At 38.1% G+C, this 23,793-nt stretch overlaps 4 protein-coding genes across 4 annotated transcripts; 3 read left to right on the plus strand and 1 right to left on the minus strand.

The window, feature by feature from the left end:
• Nucleotides 1-2,704: 2,704 nt before the first annotated feature.
• Nucleotides 2,705-4,413, plus strand: LOC111694475. The gene is made up of 3 exons (XM_023462876.1): nt 2,705-2,947; nt 3,016-3,411; nt 4,261-4,413. The coding sequence occupies exons 1-3, from the start codon at nt 2,753-2,755 to the stop codon at nt 4,411-4,413; spliced, it is 744 nt and encodes a 247-aa protein (XP_023318644.1). The 5' UTR covers nt 2,705-2,752.
• On the plus strand, nt 4,366-6,481 carry LOC106653932 (probable ATP-dependent RNA helicase DDX49). Its single transcript, XM_014373601.2, has 5 exons — nt 4,366-4,527; nt 4,662-4,855; nt 4,932-5,449; nt 5,531-5,886; nt 5,968-6,481. Exons 1-5 carry the CDS (start codon nt 4,467-4,469, stop codon nt 6,312-6,314), a joined length of 1,476 nt encoding a protein of 491 aa, XP_014229087.1. The 5' UTR covers nt 4,366-4,466; the 3' UTR covers nt 6,315-6,481.
• Nucleotides 6,482-6,551: 70 nt separating this feature from the next.
• Nucleotides 6,552-11,092, minus strand: LOC106653986. The gene is made up of 5 exons (XM_014373665.2): nt 10,212-11,092; nt 8,321-8,444; nt 7,638-8,200; nt 7,373-7,550; nt 6,552-7,295 (listed from the first exon to the last, which is right to left on the minus strand). Exons 2-5 carry the CDS (start codon nt 8,423-8,425, stop codon nt 7,155-7,157), a joined length of 987 nt encoding a protein of 328 aa, XP_014229151.1. The 5' UTR covers nt 8,426-8,444; nt 10,212-11,092; the 3' UTR covers nt 6,552-7,154.
• Nucleotides 11,093-21,461: 10,369 nt separating this feature from the next.
• On the plus strand, nt 21,462-23,344 carry LOC106653840. Its single transcript, XM_023462795.1, has 2 exons — nt 21,462-22,595; nt 22,660-23,344. The coding sequence occupies exons 1-2, from the start codon at nt 21,515-21,517 to the stop codon at nt 23,301-23,303; spliced, it is 1,725 nt and encodes a 574-aa protein (XP_023318563.1). The 5' UTR covers nt 21,462-21,514; the 3' UTR covers nt 23,304-23,344.
• The last annotated feature ends 449 nt before the right edge of the window (nt 23,345-23,793 follow it).

Here is a 23,793-nt window from a genome sequence, read left to right on the forward strand (position 1 = left end):
CGTGAATATAATAATGTACAAAATAATGGGTCTAACTATTCAGGGAAAAGTTTTTGCTTGGATAAACTTGCGCGTGTGCGTATCGTCACTTTCGTTACGTCGCATAATACTAATTGATGTAATCGTGAAATCGGCAACTCAAATATAAGTTTGCGTTGGTGAACGAGCAGATGGCCTTTTTGTCAAAATTTTCTTTCACACTTTTCGCTTGTGAAATCTTAATGATCTTTGTGAAGTGTCCTTTAATGCAAAAGCAGATGCGGTTTCGTTCCAACTTTTTTCTCGCCCTTATTCGCATGAATGATCTTTGCAACCTTTGTGCATTATCCTTTGGTGCCTCAACAAATTTGATTTAATTCCAAATTTCTTCTCGCAATTATCGCATTCGTAATCTTTGCGACCTTCGTGGACTGCTTGTTGGTGCGTCAACAAATCCCTGTTAGATCTAAATTTCTTTTTGCATTTTTCGCACGTGAAATCTCTCCAACCTTCATGGACTGTCCTTTGGTGCAAACGCAAATGATATTTCTGTCCAAATTTCTTCTCGCATCTGTCACATGGGTAATCTTTGCGATATTCATGAACTTGTTTTTGGTGTCTTAGCAAATTCGATTTTTGTCCAAATTTCTTCTCGCATTTGTCACATGGGTAATCTTTGCGTCCTTCGTGGACTGTGTTTCGGTGTTTAATCAAAGTGGTTCGTTCCCCAAATTTCCTATCGCACTTGTCGCATGCGTAATCTTTATAACCTTCGTGAACTGTTTTTTGGTGTCTCAACAAATCTGTTTTTCTTCCAAATTTCTTTTCACACTTGTCGCACAAGTAATCTTTTCGACCTTCATGGACTGTCTTTTGGTGTAAAAGCAAATGCGATTTGTATCCAAATTTCTTCTCACAGTTATTACACGGGTATTCTTTGCGACCTTCATGAACTATTCTTTGGTGTCTTAACAAATCTGATTTACTTACAAAATTGTTCCCGCACTCAACGCATGCGTAATCTTTGCGACTGTCGTGTACTGTTTTTTGATGAAGGAGCAAATTACACTTGAGTCCGAATTTCTTCCCGCATTTGTAACATTGATAATCTTTGCGGCCCTCGTGGATTGTCTGTTGGTGATTCAACAAATCTGATTTACATCCAAACTTCTTATCACATTTGTCACATTCGTAATCTTTACGACCTTCGTGTACTGTCCTTTGGTGCCTGAACAAACCGAATTTTTTTCCAAATTTCTTGTCACACTTGTCACATGCGTAATTTTGGCGATTTTCATGGACTGGTGTTATGTGCGATAGCAAATTTCCTTTACGTTTAAATTTCTTCTCGCAATTGTCATCTGAGTAATCTTTGAAGATTTCGTGTATTGTCTTTAGGTGGAAGAACAGATCGGCCTTTTTTCTAAATCTTTCCCTACACTCATCACATGCGTAATCTTTGCGACCCTCATGGACTTTTTTTATATGCAAAAGCAAACTTGGTTTATTTCCAAATCTCTTGGCGCACTTTTCACATAAATAATCTTTGAAAACTTCGTGAAATATTTTTTTGTGCTTGAGTAAAGTTGATTTATTCTCAAATTTCTTCTCGCACTTGTTGCATGTGAAATCTTCCCGATCTTTGTGTACTAATTTTTGGTGCGTAAGCAAGCTCGATTTTTTCACAAATTTCTTCTCACAATTGCCACATGCAAAGACGTTGCGGCCAATATGTACCGATACTTGGTGTCTACTCAAATGACTTCGGAACTCAAATTTTTCTTCGCATTTGTCGCATGCAAAAATTTTTTGAGCATTGTGAATAGTGGCTCGGTGTGTTATCATGCTTGATTCTAGTGTAAATTCCTCCTGGCACGTTTCACAAAAGTATTTTTTGTGTTCTGAAACAACAACGTCGGGTTTACTTGAATTATTTTTGGAAACAACTTCTGCAGATTTACTTTCACTTGTATCCATTTTATGGTCTGAATTTAAAGATGGATCCTTCTATTCAATGCCACTGAAATTGAATAAGTGAAATTGATCTTTTGGTTTTATAGCTTGTTTCATCGAGAAAGACAATGTTCAAACTAATTTATTTTTACTATAAACATGATCATTGTGGCGAGGAACGATAGGGAAATCGCTAATAATATTATTGTTTACATATAGAAGTATTTCGCCCTTAATACAACCAGATCGAGTGGGCTTTTTCTTTTTTCTGTCGAGGATATTAAAACCGATTGTGGAGTGCAATCGAAAAATTAGATTTTCATATTTGTACGACCACGAAGATTTTCTTCCAAATCAATTTTTCACGCAATATCTTTAAAAAAATTACGATTTCGATATATAAAAAAAGCTTATATCGATCAAATCGTGTCAAGATAATTTCAAAAACGTAGCTTATTGCTTCATTTACATTGACAACTTCGTAACCTCTTTTTAACGTGTAATTTTAATCCAAAAAATTGCAGAAACAAAATGATTTCTAAGACTACATATATTTGAGAGCTGAGGTGGTTTTTTATTGTTGAGGTCGCGTAACTTTTCCCGCGCGTTGCCTTGCCCGTGGTGTTTTATCGTGAATAGCAATCGAAAATGCTATGACATGTGTGATGTGACACTACACGGCGAGCTGTGCCGCCGTTCGCAGAGCTGTCAGAACATAACCTTGCGCTCTTCACATATAGTCGCAGTTTCTCAAAATACAGCGAACGCACCACACCGCGTTCCTAGCAGCTCATCAATTTTTTCGCGTTCAGTTGGTTTGATGAAATTTCAGGAAAGGAATATCATCAGAATTGTTCGGGGGAGGAAGATGGAATCCAGTGACATACTTTATTTTCCTTGTGGAACAATCAAAGAGGAACCCAGTGTTGTGTGTAATGAAAGTGATTGTAAAACGTTCGACGAGGCACCCGATCATAAAAACTTCCAACTCTTAGCATTTCTGACAGAAAATTCAGTAAGTGTTGATAATTGCATCTAATTGTTCATCACGATAATTCTCTCATGTCTTTTATTTTTCGACAGACCCTTTATGAAAGTGAACTTGATGACGAAGTGGAAATAGTCGCCGAATGCGAAGACGTCAAGCCCGAAGTAGCTAAAAAAATTGACGATGATTTCGAATATCACTTGCAGAGCATAAAGTATGGCGATAGTCATAATGATCTGGACACAATTGAAATAGAAGCTGCGGAGGATGTGATACAGAAATGCTATAGTGACACCACGGAAGAAACAAATTTTAATTTCAACTGCGAATATGCCGAACGAAGGATAACGAGAAGCATCACAAAGACGTTGAAAAACGAACGCAATCTCAAGACGCAAATGGATGCGGCACGGAATGCTGTGAAACGTGCATGTAATATTTCTAGAAAAAAATTGTCATCTAAAGACAATCTCAAAACCCACGTCGATGCGGTACAAAGAAAAATCGCACACGCTTGTTACGTATGCGGAAAGACATTCAAACATAAGTGTACTCTGAAAACCCACATCGATACGTGTCATAATGGTGTCGCTTATGCGTGTGAAATATGCAAAAAGTCATTTTCACAAAAACACTATCTGAAAGTACACATCGATTCGGCGCACAATGGTGTCAGGCATGCATGCGATACATGCCAAAAGACATTTACGCAGAAAGCTTCTCTCAAAGTCCACATCGCTAGGATGCATGGCGGTAACAGGCATAAATGTGGTATTTGCAGAAAGACATTTTCACGAAAATTTTATCTAAAAAAACACATCGATTCAACGCACAATGGTATCGCGCGTGTTGCATGTGGTATTTGCGGAAAGATGCTTTCGTCGAAGAATTGTCTCAAACTCCATATCGATTCGGTACATCGCGGTACCAAGCATACGTGCGATAAATGCGGAAGCACATTCACACAAAAGGGTAGTCTTAGTAAACACATAAAAGTGAAGCACATGGGCGTTACACACGCGTGTTATATTTGCGGAAAGAAATTGTCGAAGAAGAGTTATCTAAAACTCCACATCGAGTTGGTGCATCAATCGCGCATTACAACTTAATAAAGAGATAAAAATTTAGCCTACACGTTCAGAAGACAAATTTAAAAATTTTAATTTACCATGATAGTAATGTAAGTTTTTCCGATCTTATATAATCAAGTGAAAAAAATGTTCAAGTTTAAAAAAATCAATAAATTTTTTAAGAAAAATAAAGCTTTTTATTAATTGTAAGTCAATAAAACGTTGAAACCCTAAAATTGATTCAAATTTTGTATTTACGTCCGCTGCTAGACAAGTGACAGTTGTAAGTTCTCCACTTCGCCGCCAGAGCGCATGACGGCGCCAGCACCTAACTTACTAGCATTTCTCTGCCGCCTGCGAGTAGTATCAGAAGTGTTTGTCGTCGGCCGAGCACGTGCTGTCGCTGAGAATCGTGAATTGTGACATAAACAAAAATAATACCGACAAAAGTTTTCCAGCTTTTTTAACGCCATAAAATGACGACTTTTAAAGATCTGAAAATCAGCCCTTGGCTCATTGAGCAATTGAAATCAGTCGGTGAGTCTTTTTCCACTTTATATTTCTATATTTTCTTCATTTTTGTCAAGTGCTGAATTTGGTTATGCAGCTGCATCAGATAGTAAATAATCGTAAACTGCTTACTAAATCCACAAATAATTATTGTCTCGCAGGTATTAAAGAGCCAACTCCCATTCAGGAGAATTGCATTCCTGCCATCATGGCTGGCAAGGATGTCATTGGTGCAGCTAAAACTGGTAGCGGTAAAACCCTGGCTTTTGCATTGCCAATAGTCCAAAAACTATCCGAGGACCCTTATGGAATTTTTGCTCTTATATTGACACCTACAAGAGAATTGGCCTTTCAGGTAAAATAGTGTTGATCGTTTACTTTCATTAATCTTTTAAGAAGACTTTTTTTAACCTCTCAATGAATACTTTTAGATTTCTGATCAGTTTGCTGTCATTGGAAAATCCATTAATTTGAGAAAATGTACAGTAGTTGGTGGACTGGACATGATGTATCAGGGCCAAGAACTTTCAAGAAGACCTCACATTGTTGTTGCTACACCAGGTCGTTTGGCAGATCACTTGCAAAGTTGTGATACATTTTCATTGCAACGAATAAAGTTTCTAGTTCTTGATGAAGCAGATAGATTACTGGGTGGTAATTATGATGCACAAATGAGCATCATATTTAAAGCTATTCCTAAAGAACGACAGTCACTACTCTTCAGTGCTACTATCACGGATGCACTGGATAAAGTAAAACAAGTTTCATCAAAAGAAGTGTTTATGTGGGAATCCACTGACGATAGTGGTTTGGCAACAGTAAAAGAATTAGATCAAAGATATGTACTTTGCCCCTATAATGTACGTGATGCATATTTGGTAGAAGTTATTAGAACTTTTAGATATGACAATGCAACTGGATCGATTATGATATTTACGGATACATGCAAGTAAGCAAAATTTTATAATAAGAATTATTAAATTCATAATAATGTTTAGCATGTATTCTAATAAAGGATTTAAAATTTTAGAAATTGCCAATTAATATCTATGACCATGAACGAAGTTGGTTTTGAAAATGTTGCTCTTCACGCTATGATCAAGCAAAAGGACCGCTTGACATCTCTTCAAAAATTCAAATCTAAACAGGTCAAGATTTTAATAGCTACAGATGTAGCTGCAAGAGGTTTAGATATTCCAATTGTTTCATTAGTAATCAACCATAATATACCCAATATACCTAAAGAGTACATTCATAGAGTTGGTAGAACAGCTCGTGCTGGAAGAAATGGTATGGCTATCAGTTTGGTTACGCCTCAAGATATAAAATTACTTCATGCCATTGAAGAATTAGTTGGTACTAAACTCACAAACTATGAAGTTAGCGGTGAGTAATATAAACCCTATCATTAATATTTGAGAGTAATATTTCAGTTATTTCTATAATATTTTTCAATTTATTTTGCAGATAAAGAGATTGTTCAAATTTTTACTGAAGTCTCAGCAACAAAAAGAGAAGCTGAAGCACAACTAGACCAGACTGATTTTGACGAGAAAAAAATGATCAATAAAAGGAAAAAGTTGATTGAGGATGGATTAGATCCAGAAGAAGCCGACGAAATTTTGTCAAAGAAGAAAAAACAAAATAAAGAAAAAAAAGATAGCAAAAAAGATGAAGCTGAAATGGAACTAGACGAGACTGATGTTAATGAGAAAAAAATGATCAATAAAAGAAAAAAGTCGATCGCGGAAAAAAAAGTTAGCAAAAAGATGATAAAAAAAGTAGAAAAAAACAAATCAAAAACTAAAAAATAGGAAGCTTGATTCAAGCCCAATAAATAGATTTTGTAAATAATCTATAGCAAATTGTTGTACATATATTTTATACACATAATTTTAAGGTATTGAATTACCTACACAAATGTTATTAGTTAAAATAAATAAATATTTCTCAATTTTTTCAATTGAAATTTTTCATTTATTTGAGTATTGAATCAAAAAGATTGAGAATAGATATTGACACAAAGCAAATAAATAAGTATAGCTTTTAAATTCTCTATAAATGTTTAATTCAGAAAAAAGTACAAAATTTAATTCTCATCGTGGATAATATATATGTATAAGTTCTAATAACACAGACAATAGTGTTCGTTTAATGTCTAATTTGCATTGTAGAAAATAGAAGAGTGAAGTGAATGAAAAATTTTTACTTCACGTTATATTTATCGACAGATATTTGTTTTGTACAATTTTTAAGCTTGATTAGTACATGATAAAATTAATTACAAAAAATATCGTATGAGTTATAAAAAAGAAAAGATGACGGCCAATCTTAATGGAAATAAATCAAAATAAATAGAAATAAAATACGATCACAAGGAAACCCATCGTTCGTAAATACACGCTGTAGATACGAACAAACGATATCGATTTACATAAGATATTTTGATAAAAAATAAAAAAAAAATAAAAAAAAGCAGTACGGTTAGTACGATTCATAAAAATAACAAATCAATTAAACAATGGATTTTTCGTTCTTTTTTTCCCAGATTCTAAATAAACAATAACAAAAGCTACTCGACAATAAATGGCAATAGACATATCAATGTTTTAACTTTTATCATTATCATCATTATCGTCGTTCTCGTTGTCGTATTAAAGCCGCGCGCGAATCTTCTCCTCGTTCCTGATCAGCTGTAGTCTGTCCAAAAACGTGTAGAGCTCGGCCACGTACTCCTTCGGATGCGCTCGGAAGTGTCCGACGTGCGGAGTGTTGCGGAATATCTTCATGTAGGTCTGCGAAAGAAAAATAGGGAAAACAATCGATACAGCTTCGCTCTATAATATTTATTTGTAAAGACGCGAAAACGTACTTTGGTTCCGAGAGAGTCCCAGGACTCTTTGACTCTCATGTTGCTCTCGAGCGAGCCCACCGGATCGGTGTCGCTGACGATGAACAGGGCCGGCGATCTGACCAGATTCAAGTGGAAGAGCTGACTGGACCTGATCCAGTACTGTGTGGCTTGTTTGTGGAAAGCTTTCATGTGGTATCTGCAAAACGTTCAACGATTAGCTCGAGTACGCATACGGACGGAGAATGCGATATTTTCAAAGAGAAAGAGACACGACGACACCGACTCGAGATACTTCTTCATGGCGTTCTGGAGCACCTCGTTGTTGGGGAAAACGGCCCTGGGCGTGCCGATGGTGAGCTCGCTGATGTCGGCCGCGCTGTCCCAGACGTGGCCCACCACGCGATTCACCACGTCGTCGTACTTCTTGCGGTCCTTGTGCACGAAGTCCATCACCTCGCCCCACATGTAGCCGCCCACGGAGAAGCCGTGCAGAAAGATCTGCTCGTAGTGCTTGTTCTGCTCGAGGAACTCGAGCAGGTCGAGGGCGATGATGCGCGAGCCCTTGACGGGCCACATGAGCTGCCACGGGGTCATGCTCACGGTGACGACGTCGAAGCCCTGCTCCATGTAGAAGTTGACGAACTTCATGATGTGATTGCGCTTGGACAGCAGCCAGCAGAGCAGGACGAGGAGCGGCCGATTGTCGGCGTTGCTCTCGCGCGGATTGATGATCTTCTTCGTCTCGGGCTTGATGATGGCGGGCTGACTGACGTCGTCCGTCAGCAGCTCGATGTTCTTCGTCAGACGGTGGGTGCTGAGGAAGTTGCAGGCGACGAAGCCGAATACCTGTAGAAATAATTAGCGGTGCGATTAGAGCTCGTGAATAATGGAGTACATCGAGAGCTTGATTATCGAATAATTGAACGCGTGGGAAAGTCATTAGACTGCATTAGACTCTCGACTCACCATGTTATCCCTCGGCTTGGGTTTGGCTGAAAATTTCGGCCTGATGGCTTGGGCGCCGAATCGCGTCCGCGCCAAGGCGGACAAGGTCATCCTCATGAGAGCCATGCTTGATAAGATTTAAGAGCTGAAGACAAATGAGAAAATTTTGTTAGTTCGATCGAGAACAAAAAAACTATAATAACAAAAATTGTTGATGGATGTTTGATGTGTTTTTCTCGCGAGCGATCGACGTGAACGAGTTTTTATACACGAAATTGATCGTGACCAAGAGCAATTCTCAACTATTTGACAATTTTCAAATTGAACCTTAGCGTGTCAATTCTGATACAGTTATACGTGTGCGTGTTTCTCGCATCGGATGTACGATTTTTGAAGCTATTGACGCACTTTGAACTATATTTTCACATAGATACATCGAGTTTTTGAGTACAAAAATAGTACATTTTTTGTTTCTCGTAACGCTCGCATTTTATCCGTAAAATTAACATCGATTTTATCGTTCATACCGTATAAAAGTGACTAGCCATTATTATTTTTTTTTCTCTACTATTTAATCCTCGCGTGACTGCCTTTTTTTCTTCTTGTTCATCGCAATCGAATCTTTCGTGCGATCCGACGACGAAGACGACGACCTGCTCACCTTGGATCTCTCCTGGCGTTAATACTCATGTATTTCGCTTTATAAAAGAAATATTGTCGCATTGATAAAAATCGACGCGCTCAGACGCAGCAAAAAAAAATTATCACTCCGAATATTGTAATTTCTCGAGAGCATCTCTTTTTGTCGAAGAAAAGTAAGTACGCGCCTGTACGTAGCAAAACTTTTGTTCGACTCTTCTTTGTATATCTACTGCAAACGCGGAGAGAGAAAGAGAGAGAGAAAAAATGCGCACGTCAACGCCAGCAGCAGCAACAAATCGCTTATCAATCAAGACTCGATTATTTATGCCGTGCCTGCCGCGCGCTCCGCCGCCGCGTCTGGTCGATAACAATTATTTTACATTTAAACTCTTGAATTATTTGCGAATCGTGAGATATATTAGAGTTCGAGCGGTGCGATCGCAGCGGCTGAAGAGCAAAAAAATAAAAATAAAATAAAATCGACGACGATGAGTGGGCAGAAATATTTTTTTTCAGCAAAATTATATGTAGCGCACGAGAGCACGACATCATTGCGCGGTGATAATAATTTATATAGCAGCCGCACACGCATAGTAGTAGTTTTTTTACACGCAGTAGGATTTGGGATGAAGAGAATTCTATGTTACGCCGGGAGGAATACGACAAAGTCATTTGTCGCCTATGTAGGATACCGCTAGACTGCACATCGCGCATATATAGAGTTAAAATGCAAGTAACCGGAGATAATTTAACGTGTGCGCCTACATGTACGCGTATTTGCTGTGCGTGTGTGGGTCTGTACAGTCGCTGTTTAATTCACTTCGTTCGATCAACAGAGAATATAACGCACTCACGCTCCCTCTCACTCGCTCTTATAAATGTCCGTGTGTGTGTCTCTCTCTCTCTCTCTCTCTTCCACACTTCACTCGTAAGAAGAAAAAAAAATGCACCGAGCGCATAAGCAAGAGTTATAGCGAGCAACACATACTCGGTAAGTACGCGAGTGCAGAGAGAGAGAGAGAGAACAGAAGAAATAAAGGAAAAAAGGCATGAAACTGGTTTTGAATATTTTATGCTTATAGGTAGGTAAACACACATTCACCGAGAGAAGATGCAAAATAATGTCGCAGAAACGTCGGGCGGAGAATCGATATTATGTACGAGTATACGTCCGCGTATTACACGATCGAACAATCGATTTCACGTGGGTTTTCACGATTGACTTGTATTCTCCTGTATCGTCGCTGACACTCGAAGCACAGATACTCACCAGATGAAAAAGTAGCAGTCGAGCAGTATCTCGGAGTTCCAGACAAACTGTATAATAATGTATGTACACACACGGCAGGCGCACCACGACCGTTGCCCCGTGCTACACAATTTTTATATGTTTTAATACGAAGCGATTACAATTCGCCAACTATCTCGCTTCGGAGTCGAATTTTTTTTTCTCACTTATTCTGCACTCTCTTCTTCCCTCGCGTCGTTGTCAACCTATGTGTGTGTGTGTGTATTTTGTGTACACACACCACCACGACAGATAGACAGACGGACGGACAGACAGTCGGTCGAAATATATAAGCAAGCACCGTTGTAATATGCGTGCTGTACTCTCACTCGCGCTCTCCGTCTCTGCACACACTTTTGCACTAATACACCAACTCTGCGCCTATACACGATATGTATGCTATATATATTTTATATATATAATACACAGCAGCAGCAGCAGCGAAGCGTCGTCAACGTCGCAAAATACACAGCAGCAGCGGCAGCACAGTTGTCCACAATGATCGCTGCACTCAAACTTCCTTTTCAGCTGTACACACGCACGTACGAACCGAATGCAAGTGACGTGGAGGCCCTTTGTTTTGTTACATACACGGTATGTATTTGCTCGAGCCTAAGGCACTGGCGTATATATATAATCTAAACGCTGATTTTCTACGCGGTGTGTCAACGATTATCATTCGATAATGCACAATTCAGGCGAAAATTAAGGCAGAGATGAGGCGGCTCTCAACACACCACACGCTGTGTGTCGTGTGTGTATATATATTGAGATTTGAGCTGGCTCTGGGGCTTCGCACCGCTGCTGCACGCACAACACAGTACGCTCGTGCAAAAGCGCCTGCCAATGCTCGACTGAGTGCGCGACGTGTGCGCGAATAAATAAACTGCTGCGCCCGCAAGAAGACGCCGCGACGCGAGGCAACCACTACACTCGTGGCTCGTGCAGCGAGACTCCGAATTCGCAGCTGCGCCGTACGTAGTACACTATATATATTAATTTTTTAAATGATTCGGTTGCACGAGCGTAAAACGTATAAACTCAGCGAATCAGGGGCTCCAGCCTATTGCCAGCCTGTAAGTACTAAGTATTATTATTATCGCTGCACACGTTTTAAATACGGCCGGCCCTTATTACATTGTATGGAAGCCGAATCCTTTTGCATCCATATGTAGGTGCATACGTACCAATAGAAATTCACGTGCAGCACGAGTGCGCTCGTACTTATTGAGACCCTGCCGAATGCTCTCTCTTCTTTCATCGTTCCCGGGTCGCGCGAACATTCGTTACACGAGGTCGTACATAGCTAGGCACTCTGAAAATTATCTCATAATTAGGATAATAAAAAACAATGTTTACATTTTAGGTGTATTTACAAAGTGTCATATATTTCTATGGACAATTAGGTAATAGAAGCATAGTACAAAAAATAATCTTTAAATGCTTAATATCTAAAGTTTACGTATTTGTGCATTTCAATAAATATGCTATCATTTGCACGAACAATACATGAAAAAGATTGACTAATTCTCACACAAAAATTGTTCGTACTTTTTTCTTTATTCAAGAATGGACAACTAAAATTCTGAGTTTGTATATATATTTTACAATTTTTTGTATTCTCTATTTTTTTTTAAATTAAAAATTATTTTTCATCTTTTCAAACTTTAACTTTGGACTATCGAAGCTTAATACTTATAGATTACATGTTTATACAAGTAATTAATATAATCAGTCTTTTATTTTTTTTCTCTCTATACTCTATATTGCATTTCTTGCGCAGCGTAACTATTTAGTTTTTCTAATGCTGTTTATTTCTGTTCTTTAATTCTGTAAACATCTTTCATCGCTCTCATACATCATAAGGTTCTCGTGAACATTAAGTAATACTTCTTTTATGCATAATTGTTTCATCAACTGCGCTAAAGTGCGATATACTATTTTTTTTCGATCTTTCATTGGAAAAAATGATTTGATAAAGCGATCTCTAGAATACGACGCGCGTTGAGTACTGCATAATTTTATGCCTATTTTGACAACTCACTGGACTAAAATAGATTCATTCACATAAACACTAATTCTCTCCTCGTACAGAAACAATTTAACTGCATTAACCGAGTGTAACGGATACATACTGATGTATGTGAAGTAGTAGACGTGTCGCCGCTAGGTGGCACAAAGCGAAAATGTAATTCACGCGGATGAATTTATGAAGTATATGAATTAAATAGAACTAAGAAAGTAGAAGAAAAATACATCAACAAATTGTTCTAAGAACTAGAAAAGACTCCATTTCATTCGCTATAAATTCTATATTATTTATACTTATTATACGCACCTTAACTCTTATCTTTACATTTGATCCGGGAATGGTCAAAGCATCAAAATTGAATATATTTCTTCTATCCTTTATTGAATCAAACAGTATTTTTTTCCTGCAAATGATAAATCGTATTATTGATTTTAATCCATTAACGGCCAAACATCTCGATTTTTGTATCGATTTTCAATGTGATTATTGCTATTGTAGAATTTTCATCCAATTTTCGTACATGTAGCATTTCAAGCTCTTTCCAAACCTAATCTCAGACTTACAAGATTTTGTATGTAGAATGACATATGGCTGTTTCCGTTGATTGCAACAATCGCAATCAACATTTGGTGCCCAATTTGGTGGTTACCTAATCTAAAACAAATCGAGCTATCAAAACCTTCTTTCAAAACTATTGAAAAAATATGAAAGTATTTTCCAATCAATTTTAAGCCATTGCTGGTCTTTGAAATGTTACAGTACAAAATTCACCATTTTGTTTAAAATTGAACGAATATTAAAAAGTTCTCTTAAAGTTCAATCAAGTTGTCCACCGATACTTGGCGATTGCAGGTATTATGCTTTCTTTTATGTCTCAAAAATATTAAAAACATTTCATTTTTTGTCGTTTTTTCAAATCATTCTTTGAACGCGTGGTGTCCAATAAAAAATCCAAATTAAAAATAAATTGTAAATTGAAAAAAGTAAAAAAAAAACAGTTTAAAAAAAATCATCTGTTTATGAGCAGCTGCAAGGTGTGAAACATCTTTATCAATTAATTAAAATTAAAGAATTGAAAAAAATATGAAAATGGATAAAACAAATAAGTAAAAAATAAATAAGTAAAAAATTAAAAACAAACTAGAAAGTAGAAAATCAAAACAAAATTGTTTATAAAAAACTAGAAATCTAAAATCAAACAAGTAGACTGAAAACAACAAAAAACACACGAATCAAACAAAAAAAAGTTGAAAAAAATAAAACTAAAAACTGGAAAATCAAGAAAAAGAAAAGTCAGAAATATCAGCACAAGCATCGATGTTTCACATCTGGTGCGTTAAAACTACTCTGATTACTTAACTCAATGAGAAGGAACGATTTTAAGAGTAAGCACTCATTGATGATGCACCATACGTGAAACATCGATGCTTGTGCTGGTATTTTCTGACTTTTCTTTTTATTATTAATGCAGAGAGAAATGGACCAAGGGACGAGAAAATAAAAGACAATTCCAAAAGATGATTGTGTTTGTAATCAGGCAGCCCATGTGTATGCAGCTGGTGAATTTATCAGACTTTTAAAAACGTTTTTTTTAAAAAGTCGTAATGCGAGTTTAACAAACTCTTCAAAATATTCAAAATCATTTTCGTGTGGGAAAAAGACTGAGAAAAAGTCTAGATATAGTCTGGTTTCTCAAAAATCGAATTTTTCGAAGTCTCGCAAAACCGCTAAAGCGAGACTTAGGTCAGATTTTGGATAGACTTGTATGATATGACTATGTATCGGACTATATGAAGACTCTTCCAGACTTTTTTTTACTCGGGCACTGAGTGCAAGTGTACGTCAAAAGATTACCAGCACTTTGAATTAGCTCTGCAAATCATTAAGAGAGCTATTAATATTTACGTAACTATTAGTCCAAGCACCAAGAGTTTTGCAATAGCATTGTATATAAAAAAGGGAGAAAAAGCCAAACGACTTAAATATTTATTTGTCAATTAACAAATCGAAACTCATTTTTAAATTGATTTATTGGGATGATATAAAAAATATTCAACGTTTAATAACTCTGTATACATAAAAAAATGTTTTAAACATTTATAGTCATCACGACTTTTGGCCTGTAGCCGCCACGCAAATATTATACAAATCTTCGTTCGACAGCTCCTCGACGATCATATCACAGCAAAGAATCGGCAGTCGATAGTGTATCAGCTCCATGAACGGTTCCAATGCCCATCGTCGGAAAAATCGTCTCGATAGTTTCTCGCACAGATACAACTCGCAATCCTCCTTATTTCGTAGCTTGTAAAATTTATCCTCACACCAAATCTTGAAGTAATCCGCGCACGTGAATTGTTTTGCCGCCTCTTTGGGTGGTAACTGGACCAAGTCGTAGAACGACAGATTCGGACGTATCTTCCATTGTTTCGCTCTTCTCACGAACACCTCGTCGTCGTACCAACACTGTTCCAGATCCACGGACTTGTCGAACAATTCGTGCTTCGCGAAAAATTTCATTATCGTCTGTGCGTCGCTTCGGTCCAATTCGTATCCTCTATTTTCCAGGCGCTCGACGACCGCCAGAGCTCCAGACGCTAGTCTGAATTTAAACCAAAATTCATCTTTCCTCCCTTTCAATTGCTCGCCAACGTAACTCTCGCCGGGAAAAACGAAGTTGGACAGATCAGCGCCACGATCCAAGAGTACATCGACTGTGCTCGGCAAGAGATTCGCCACAGCGAATCGCAGCGGTGTCCAGCCCAAGTTGTCCCGAACATTGACTTGGCAAGTTTGATGGTGAGCATCGATCATTTTTAAGTACTGCTCCGCAATGTCATCTTCGCTTGTTACCATATTAGTCATAAAAAATTTAGGATTTTTCTGGCAAATCAAGTGCAAAGTGGTCGATCCCTCTGCATTAGCGATATTCGGACTGGCACCTCTTCTCAGCAGCGTTTCGACCACCTTCGTGCCACCGAAGTCGCGCATGTCTCGAATCGCAAAGTGCAACGGCGTGTTACCCAAGCGGTCTTGAGCGTCGACCCGCAACCGCTGATGTTTCTCGGCGCTGATCTTGAATAACATCTCGATTACTTCAGCCGAGCCGAATTTCTTGCCCATAATATGCAGAGGCGTCGATCCATCCTTGTTGGCCAAGTTCGGATCGCCACCTCTTCTCAGCAACAATTCGACTACGAACGCGTTGAGGCCCCTCGCGGCGAAGTGCAGCGGCGAATCACCCGTTTCTTCCACGACGAGATTCGGATCCTGACCGAGCTCGAGAAACTTCTCGACGAAGTCCGTACAGTCTCGGGCCATGCAGGCCACGTGCAAGTGCGTGACGCCCGAATCGTCCTGGTAATTCACACCGAACCTGCCGTACATTATCAACAGATTGCGGACGATCGTTGCGGGTGCTGCTACGGTGAAATAATGCACCGGTGTGGTGCGACGCGACGATGGCCTGCCGTCTTCGTCGACGATGGTTGGATGCATGTAGCCGGTGCGACCCACGAACTCGATGAAATCTCTTTCCACGTTCATTGGCGCGACCGTAACGGAATCAAAGAGAAGACGCTCAATTTCTCGGGGATGAAAAATATACCGCAGATCAGGAAGTTGGCCCCTCCAATCATTGAGTAAAGGACAAATTTTTTTGAGAAACTCGATTCGCTCTTCTACGACCTCCCAATTAACCTTTTTCCGTAATATCTTCAATTTCTCCAAGTTTGAGAGTTGGTCAAAGTTATGGGGCAAACTCATCATAAAATATTTTACACTTTTTTTTCATTACAGTCACTTGCTTCGGACGATACCAAGTTTTCGCGATCACTCTGTGCAGCGTCGTAATATTACTGACTGTATCTATTGCACTACAGTATAGAGATCAAAGACACGTGCTTGAAGCTACTAAAGATACAATTATAGAGCGAGCTATATGCGTATAGCATCGTGTGTAGATGGACACGCTCGCGCACGAAAAAACGCGACAGATGGTTATTGACGTAGCCTGATTCGAACATTGTATTTTTCATGCATCCGAATATCGTTGGGGGAAAGTGTCGATTCGAGTGAGCGAAAATTAGTTATAAAGAATTTAATTGTTTATAAAATCATGTTTGGTAAACTATAGATGATAAGTTAAATCAATTTTTCATCGGCTTATTCTCCTTTCAAAAACAAAGTTATTGACGTATTTAAGTTGCCATTCCATTAGAACGAAAGGATTTTGTCCAAGAAATCCAAGAAATAAGGATGTTCCCTCAGATCTGACCGACAAATTTGGGCATATATCTAAAAAAAATCTGAAAAAATTCACACGCTTTCCTTGACAAATTCTAAGACTTTTTTGTTCTTTTAAAATTTTTCGTAGAGTTCATGCTTATTGAGATAAAAAATCGCAAAGATTTATTGCTTAAAATTGTTTAAATTTGAATCGTTTACAGCTCGTGAACAATAGATTTTAGAGAAAATTGGCAAGAGCACTTTTTTGTTTAAAATGACCCTAAAAACTTTAAAAAGTGAGTTTCAGGTCGAAAAGTTTAAATTTTTATTTTTGCAATGTTTTTACATTAACTTTTCTCAAAAACTGTTTGGTCAAGTTTTTCCAGTTTTTGAGCTATGTTTTAGTACATACTGAACAATCATCTCCTAGTTTTTGAAAAGATTTTATCGATGCGTTATTTTATAATCACACAAAATAGCGTCTTTTCGATACGCTAGCATAGGGATCCCATGTTAAAGTACCGAACTTTGATTAATTATATTTCGGAAATGGTTTGGTTAAATTTCCTGAAATTTCTCACACGTATAAAAAGCACTGTAAATAATATGTGGTTAAAATTTCGAGACCCTTTATCGATAGTCATTTTTTTGATGAAAGTTATGTAATATAAGTGATTGCAAGATTTGGCGTTTAGGATACATAATCCTTTCCAGTACAAGAAAAGTCGGTGACACGAGACAAGAAAAGCCGTTTTCTTGTCATACGTCAAAATATTTCTTGCCGCAGGAACCGACTTTTCTTATCAGGTAGAGAGACCCGTGGCGTGGCTGATGCTGAGATCACATAACAAATTTTTTATGAATTTACAGCCACCACGGTGATAACACTTTCCTCACACGCAGACTCGCTATGCTTAAAGTAGTACATTTTTTATTGGCTTCACTAAGTTACTTTTTCAGCTTAATCCTATAAATAAAAATATAAAATTATTTAAGCCCCTTTTGAGCCCTTAATCATTTCCGCGGCGCAATTTCATTCTCTCAAATACAACATCATATCCGCGACTTTCTTATCTGGGATCGCTCGACACAATCGAAATATGCCACACCAATACGCTCTACTCAACACTTTCTCAATCTCGTTACAATTTTTTTTCTCTGCGCGCACTCGGTTGCTTTATCGCTTTTCACAGTCGATTTTCGGATCCACGCTCTCGTAAAGGCCTATCGATCGCAGCCCTTACTCGCGTTATTAATTTTATAGAGACTAGATTCCGGTAGCTTCGTCGTCTTGATGTTGATTAGATTCTCTACTTGCGCCGCTTATTCACTGCGTCACATATTTGTACAAAAACAAGAGAGTAAAAAAAGGCTAACGACCGATCCTCATTCATTTATCAATGAAAAATCGTAACTCATTTTTTTAATTTATTAATTTGAATGAAATTTACAAAATTGAATGATACTAGACACAGAAAAGCAAATATTACAAAAATAATCATTCATCACCTGCTTGACGATAATATTGCGGTAAAGAATCGCGGCAAACGGTAGCGCGTCAGCTCCGAGAATGGATCCAGCGCCCATCGCCGGAAATATCGTCTAGATAGTTTCTTGCGTGGATGCAACTCACAAGCCTTTTGGTGTCTCGCGAGAAGCTTTCCCCATTTTATCGAGCGAGTAAACTCCAAGTAGTAGAAAAAATAGTCGGAATATGTTAATTATTTTTCCGCCTCTTCCGTTCGTAATTGGATCAACTTAAAAATCGACAGATTCGGACGTATCTTCATTAGTTACGCTTTTCTCGCTCAAACTACTCGTCATCGTATCGAGATTTTTCGAGGTTTGACGACTTTTGGAAAAACGAGTATTTGAAAATAGCTACTTACACTTTGTGCAGCGTCAAGATAATAATCATTTTCACTTTCATCATTTTCATACAGTCATTAAATTAGAAATCTCTTACAAAATAAATTCCGATTGACTTCTACACATCTCATTCCCAGTAGCACGTGGTGGAACGCCAACAGGAAGCTCGCACGTATGAAGCCGCTTGCGCTACATTCAGAATTCGAGAATCAAGACACCAAACCCATGCTGGAAAATTTTTCGTGCTCACTTTCAATTCAAATTGGAAAGTTCTACGAATAAAAAAGAGATTACGATACATCGCATTACCAGCTACATGTGATGCAGCGCCGAAGAGGAAGCGCGCGCATGAATGAAGAGACTCGCGTCCCACGTGCTGAAAACACATGCTGGAAAATATTTCGTGTTTTTTTCGATGTATTCTTTGATGTCAGTGCAGTAGTGACCTCGACAAGTAGTGCTCGTTGTTAAGTGTTAATTTTTTAGTGTTCAGCGATATAGACTCGACATTTTTCATCAAGGAAATTAATTTTATCAACATTTCAAAATGTCTTCAAATAATAACGATACAGACTTATCTCGCTACGTGCAAGTAACGATAAACAATTGGACAAGGAAACATAGAAATATAAACGTTCGTCGCCGAGTATTTTGCAGGGTACTTAGAAATGGGTCAAAACTGAGTCTGGAATCTAATTATAATAGATGTGTGATAGCTGTGATGAACTCTGAAGGTATGTTTCCAAATGTCGAAGAAAGCAAAATATATTTCTTAGAATTTGCCTTGGAAGAACGCGATTTGAACATGGTAAAACTAATAGAGGCAAGCGATTTGAAAATACACGAGGTTAGATGCCTGGATGGAAGATCTGCTCTTCATTATTTGGCTGAGTTTATATATGGGGCAAATTATCATACACCTTCCCCCAAAAATATGACCCTAGAGGTCATGGCATATTTTTTGGAGAATCCAAGTGAAAACTTCTGCGACGATTACGGCTACACGTATTTACACGCGGCCTGCATGACTGGCAACGTGGCTGCAGTGAATCTATTCTTGAGCCAAGGCGTGGATGTCAATCTCGACTCGTACAAGTGTTCCCCTTTGCATATAGCTGCACAGTACAGACATCTAAACGTGATAGAGATTTTGTTGAGGCATGGGGCTGATCCGAATCAACGGGACGTGGAAAAATCGACACCTCTTCACGCCCTCGCGAGGCTGTGCCTATGCCGGTGCACCAATCACTACCTCTTCTGCGACAAGAGAAAACCAGTTGATGAAATAGTTCAAATACTCGTTGAACATGGAGCGAATATCGAAGCTCGGAATTGTCACGGCGAGACGCCTTTGCAGGCGGCGGCGTCGCGTTTCGATGTTAGTCTCACCAAGGTACTTTTGGATCACGGCGCGAATTTGGATAATCTGGACGAGGATAGGATGTTCAGCGCCGACTTCACCTCGCTCGAGTTGAAAAACTATCCTCTCACTCTGAATATCATCGAGATGATGCATTTACTGAAGTCAGTAGGCTACGAAATAAACGTACACACAAGACTCAAGATGATTAAATGTTGGATGAGAGTTCGGGGCAACGACACAGACCATTTGATTGGTGATGTGACTCTTGGTAAGTCATTTCATTTTCCTATTACAATGATTTGAATTTAAACGTGATTAAATTATTTTTTCAGGTAGAGCTCGAGACTTTTATACCGGTTACATTATTTTGTGTAGCTTATTTAGTCATAGCCATATTGGCTTTTATATGAAACAAGAAACGAAGGATTTTTTGCATTACCATTCTGAGAGATTGAGAGCGACGCGCCCACAGCCGAGGCAACAGTATAGTTGTACCGTAGAAAGTACTGAAATTTTGTGGAAAGACGTTTCGAAAATCAAAGACATTATGATAAACGACGACGTCTCGCTGTATCAATTGTGCCAAATGAGCTACAGCGACGGTTACTCGATAATAAAAAATATCAAGAATTGGTGCGTTCCGTCAATGGATGTTACTTCATGTACGTGGTTGAACATGGTTGTAAAAAGGCATATTGCAAACATTTTAATAAGGTTACAGTTGGAATTGTTCGTAGCCGATCTTTTTATGACTGATTATTGTAAATTAAATTTACCTTATACCGTTTGCCGAACAGTAGCTGAAAAAATGAGTTACGAGGAACTACTGCGTTTGTACGAACAGACAAAAGAATATGTTTACCCTCGTAGAAAGGATTCCTGGAATACTTCACTGCTTAAATTTTACAGAATACTCACTAGAAGTCTAACAGGTTCCTCCACAGAGACTTGGGTTCCAAAAGAATTTATTTCCCTTGCTTGATTCTAAACAAGTTACTTGTCCTTTTTTCGTCTGTTGCATATTTAACGAATTAATATTTGTTTAAACAAATGTGTGATGATGTGAGTGAAAATAACAATTTTCGCTATTTTTCAATCAGTACTGTTCGGGTTACTTCCGAAATTAAACGAGACAAAGTGAACAAAATGAAAAGAACTTTATTAATACGTTATTCAACTTTGTTTACAAGCTCCTCGCTCTTCGGAGTCTAAAGCCCTTCTGCCGATCATCTGTAAAAGACAGCNAAATTCTGAATCTGACCCATATAAAATATATTATTAATTTTTATAATTCAAAAATATTATAAAATATACAAAAATACAAACTTTTTAATTTTTTTTTTATTTATTATCTTATTAAACATACATTGCCTTGAATGCTATATATTTCTTTAACATTATAACATTATGCGCTCGAAGTAGGCCCTAAAACTTTTCTTTTTTCAACAACTCAGGCCTGTATACTATTGTTCATACACCGTGACCCGAAAATGGGTATTTCCACTTTGCGCAGCGGCAGGGAAATGATCGTTTTAACTCTCATCATTTTCAGAATCATCAAAATTTCACTTTCAATCTAAATTGGAAAGTTCTCCTACGCACCTCATTGACAGCCGTAACGATGAAGCACCAATAGGAAGCGCGCACGTGCGCAGGAGATTGCGTCATCATTTTTTCGTGTTTTTTTGACATATTCTTTGGTGTCAGTGCAATAGTGACCTCGACGAGTAGTGCTCGTTGTTCAGTGTTAATTTTACAGTGTTCAGTGATATAGACTCAACAGTTTGATTCAAAATGTATTCAAATGATGACGATGCAGACTTACCTACCCTAGAATATATGATAAAAGATTGGACAAGCAAATATAGAAATGTGAACACTAGACGTAATGCATTTGCTAGCGTTATTAAATTAGGAGCAACAATGAGCGTTGAATCTTCTTTCAACAGATTTTTGATAACTTTGATGAACTCTGAAGGTATGTTTCCAAATGTCGAAGAAAGCAAAATATATTTCTTAGAATTTGCCTTGGAAGAACGCGATTTGAACATGGTAAAACTAATCGAGGCGAGCGATTTGAAAATACACGAGGTTAGATGCCTGGATGGAAGATCTGCTCTTCATTATTTGGCTGAGTTTATATATGGGGGAAATTATCATACACCTTCCCCCAAAAATATGACCCTAGAGGTCATGGCATATTTTTTGGAGAATCCAAGTGAAAACTTCTGCGACGATTACGGCTACACGTATTTACACGCGGCCTGCATGACTGGCAACGTGGCTGCAGTGAATCTATTCTTGAGCCAAGGCGTGGATGTCAATCTCGACTCATACAAGTATTCCCCTTTGCATATAGCTGCACAGTACAGACATCTAAACGTGATAGAGATTTTGTTGAGGCATGGGGCCGATCCAAACCAACAGGACGTGGAAAAATCGACACCTCTTCACGCCCTCGCGAGGCTGTGCCTATGCCGGTGCACCAATCACTACCTCTTCTGCGACAAGAGAAAACCAGTTGATGAAATAGTTCAAATACTCGTTGAACATGGAGCGAATATCGAAGCTCGGAATTGTCACGGCGAGACGCCTTTGCAGGCGGCGGCGTCGCGTTTCGATGTTAATCTCACCAAGGCACTTTTGGATCATGGCGCGAGTCTGGATAATCTGGACGAGGACAAGATGTTCAGCGCCGACTTCACCTCGCTCGAGTTGAAAAACTATCCTCTCACTCTGAACATCATCGAGATGATGCATTTATTGAAGTCAGTAGGCTACGAAATAAACGTACACACAAGACTCAAGATGATTAAATGTTGGATGAGAGTTCGGGGCAACGACACAGACCATTTGATTGGTGATGTGACTCTTGGTAAGTCATTTCATTTTCTCAATACGATGATTTTTATTTAAACGTGATTAAATTATTTTTTCAGGCAACAATCGAGACTTTTTTACCGGTTGCACTATTATGGACAGCTTATTCAGTCTTAGTCATATTGGCTTTTATATGAAACAAGAAACGAAGGATTTTTTGCAATGTCATTCCCAGAGATTGCTCTCGACATGCTCAAGGATGCAGTGTAAGCCTAGAAGTGTAGAAAATACTGCTTGTATGTGGAAAGACGTTTCGAAAATCAAAGACATTATGATAAAAGATGACGTTTCGCTGTATCAATTGTGCCAAATGAGCTACACCGACGGTTACTCGATAATAAAAAATATCAAGAATTGGTGCGTTCCGTCAATGGATGTTATTTCGTGTACGTGGTTGAACATGGTTGTAAAAAGGCACATTGCAAACATTTTAATAAGGTTACAGTTGGAATTGTTCGTAGCCGATCTTTTTATGACTGATTATTGCAAATTAAATTTACCTTATACCGTTTGCCGAACAGTAGCTGAAAAAATGAGTTACGAGGAATTACTGCGTTTATGCGAACATACAAAAGAATATGTTTACCCTCACAGACAGGATTCCTGGAATTCATCATTGCTTAAATTTTACAGAATACTGACTAGAAGTCTAACAGGTTCCTCGACAGGGACTTGGTATCCAAAAGATTATTTATATACATGATAAATTGATTTAAAAAAAATTGCAGAGCTTTCTTAGTGAAGAACCACATATTTAGTTTCCTTGATTGATTCTTAACAATAAGTAACTTGTCCTTTTTTCGTCTGATGCATATCAAACGAATTAATATTTAATAATTATTTTTTAAAACCTTAAAAATAGCAATCTCAGCTACTTTTCAATAAATACAATATTGTCCATAATTTTTTTGTCTCAATAAACCGATTTTAACATTTAAAAATTTATTCTCGTCTATTAAATATGTAATAAAACAATTTTGATTCATTTTATTTTACACAAACGTTTAAAAATTTCCTTTTTTCATTCGTCTTGACACGACTTATAGAACCGGAGATATAATCAAAATAGTAAAAAAGACGATATTGCATAAGGTCGGAGCGCAGGGCTCGGACTTTCACGTCCATAGATTGGCCAATAAACAATATTTACATTGGTAGAGCATTCATTTTGAAGGTATCAATCTGAACCTTAA

The sequence above is a fragment of the Trichogramma pretiosum genome, unplaced genomic scaffold (assembly GCF_000599845.2).
Source record: "Trichogramma pretiosum strain Unisexual culture from Peru unplaced genomic scaffold, Tpre_2.0 scaffold1, whole genome shotgun sequence".
NCBI classification, from domain to species: Eukaryota; Metazoa; Arthropoda; class Insecta; order Hymenoptera; family Trichogrammatidae; genus Trichogramma; species Trichogramma pretiosum.

Bases quoted from the DNA above. Each gene is read 5' to 3' on its own strand.
- LOC106653986 (XM_014373665.2), bottom strand. From the start codon at position 8,425: ATGGCTCTCATGAGGATGACCTTGTCCGCCTTGGCGCGGACGCGATTC. The intron at 7,551-7,637 runs GTCGGTGTCGTC...AACGTTTTGCAG, and splicing joins GCCATGAAGAAGTATCTCGA to ATACCACATGAAAGCTTTCC. The intron at 7,296-7,372 runs GTACGTTTTCGC...TTTCTTTCGCAG, and splicing joins GGGACTCTCTCGGAACCAAA to ACCTACATGAAGATATTCCG.
- LOC111694475 (XM_023462876.1), top strand. From the start codon at position 2,753: ATGAAATTTCAGGAAAGGAATATCATCAGAATTGTTCGGGGGAGGAAG. The intron at 2,948-3,015 runs GTAAGTGTTGAT...ATTTTTCGACAG, and splicing joins CATTTCTGACAGAAAATTCA to ACCCTTTATGAAAGTGAACT. The intron at 3,412-4,260 runs GTACAAAGAAAA...GTCCGCTGCTAG, and splicing joins TCAAAACCCACGTCGATGCG to ACAAGTGACAGTTGTAAGTT.
- LOC106653840 (XM_023462795.1), top strand. From the start codon at position 21,515: ATGTATTCAAATGATGACGATGCAGACTTACCTACCCTAGAATATATG. The intron at 22,596-22,659 runs GTAAGTCATTTC...TTATTTTTTCAG, and splicing joins GATTGGTGATGTGACTCTTG to GCAACAATCGAGACTTTTTT.
- LOC106653932 (XM_014373601.2), top strand. From the start codon at position 4,467: ATGACGACTTTTAAAGATCTGAAAATCAGCCCTTGGCTCATTGAGCAA. The intron at 4,528-4,661 runs GTGAGTCTTTTT...ATTGTCTCGCAG, and splicing joins TGAGCAATTGAAATCAGTCG to GTATTAAAGAGCCAACTCCC. The intron at 4,856-4,931 runs GTAAAATAGTGT...GAATACTTTTAG, and splicing joins CAAGAGAATTGGCCTTTCAG to ATTTCTGATCAGTTTGCTGT.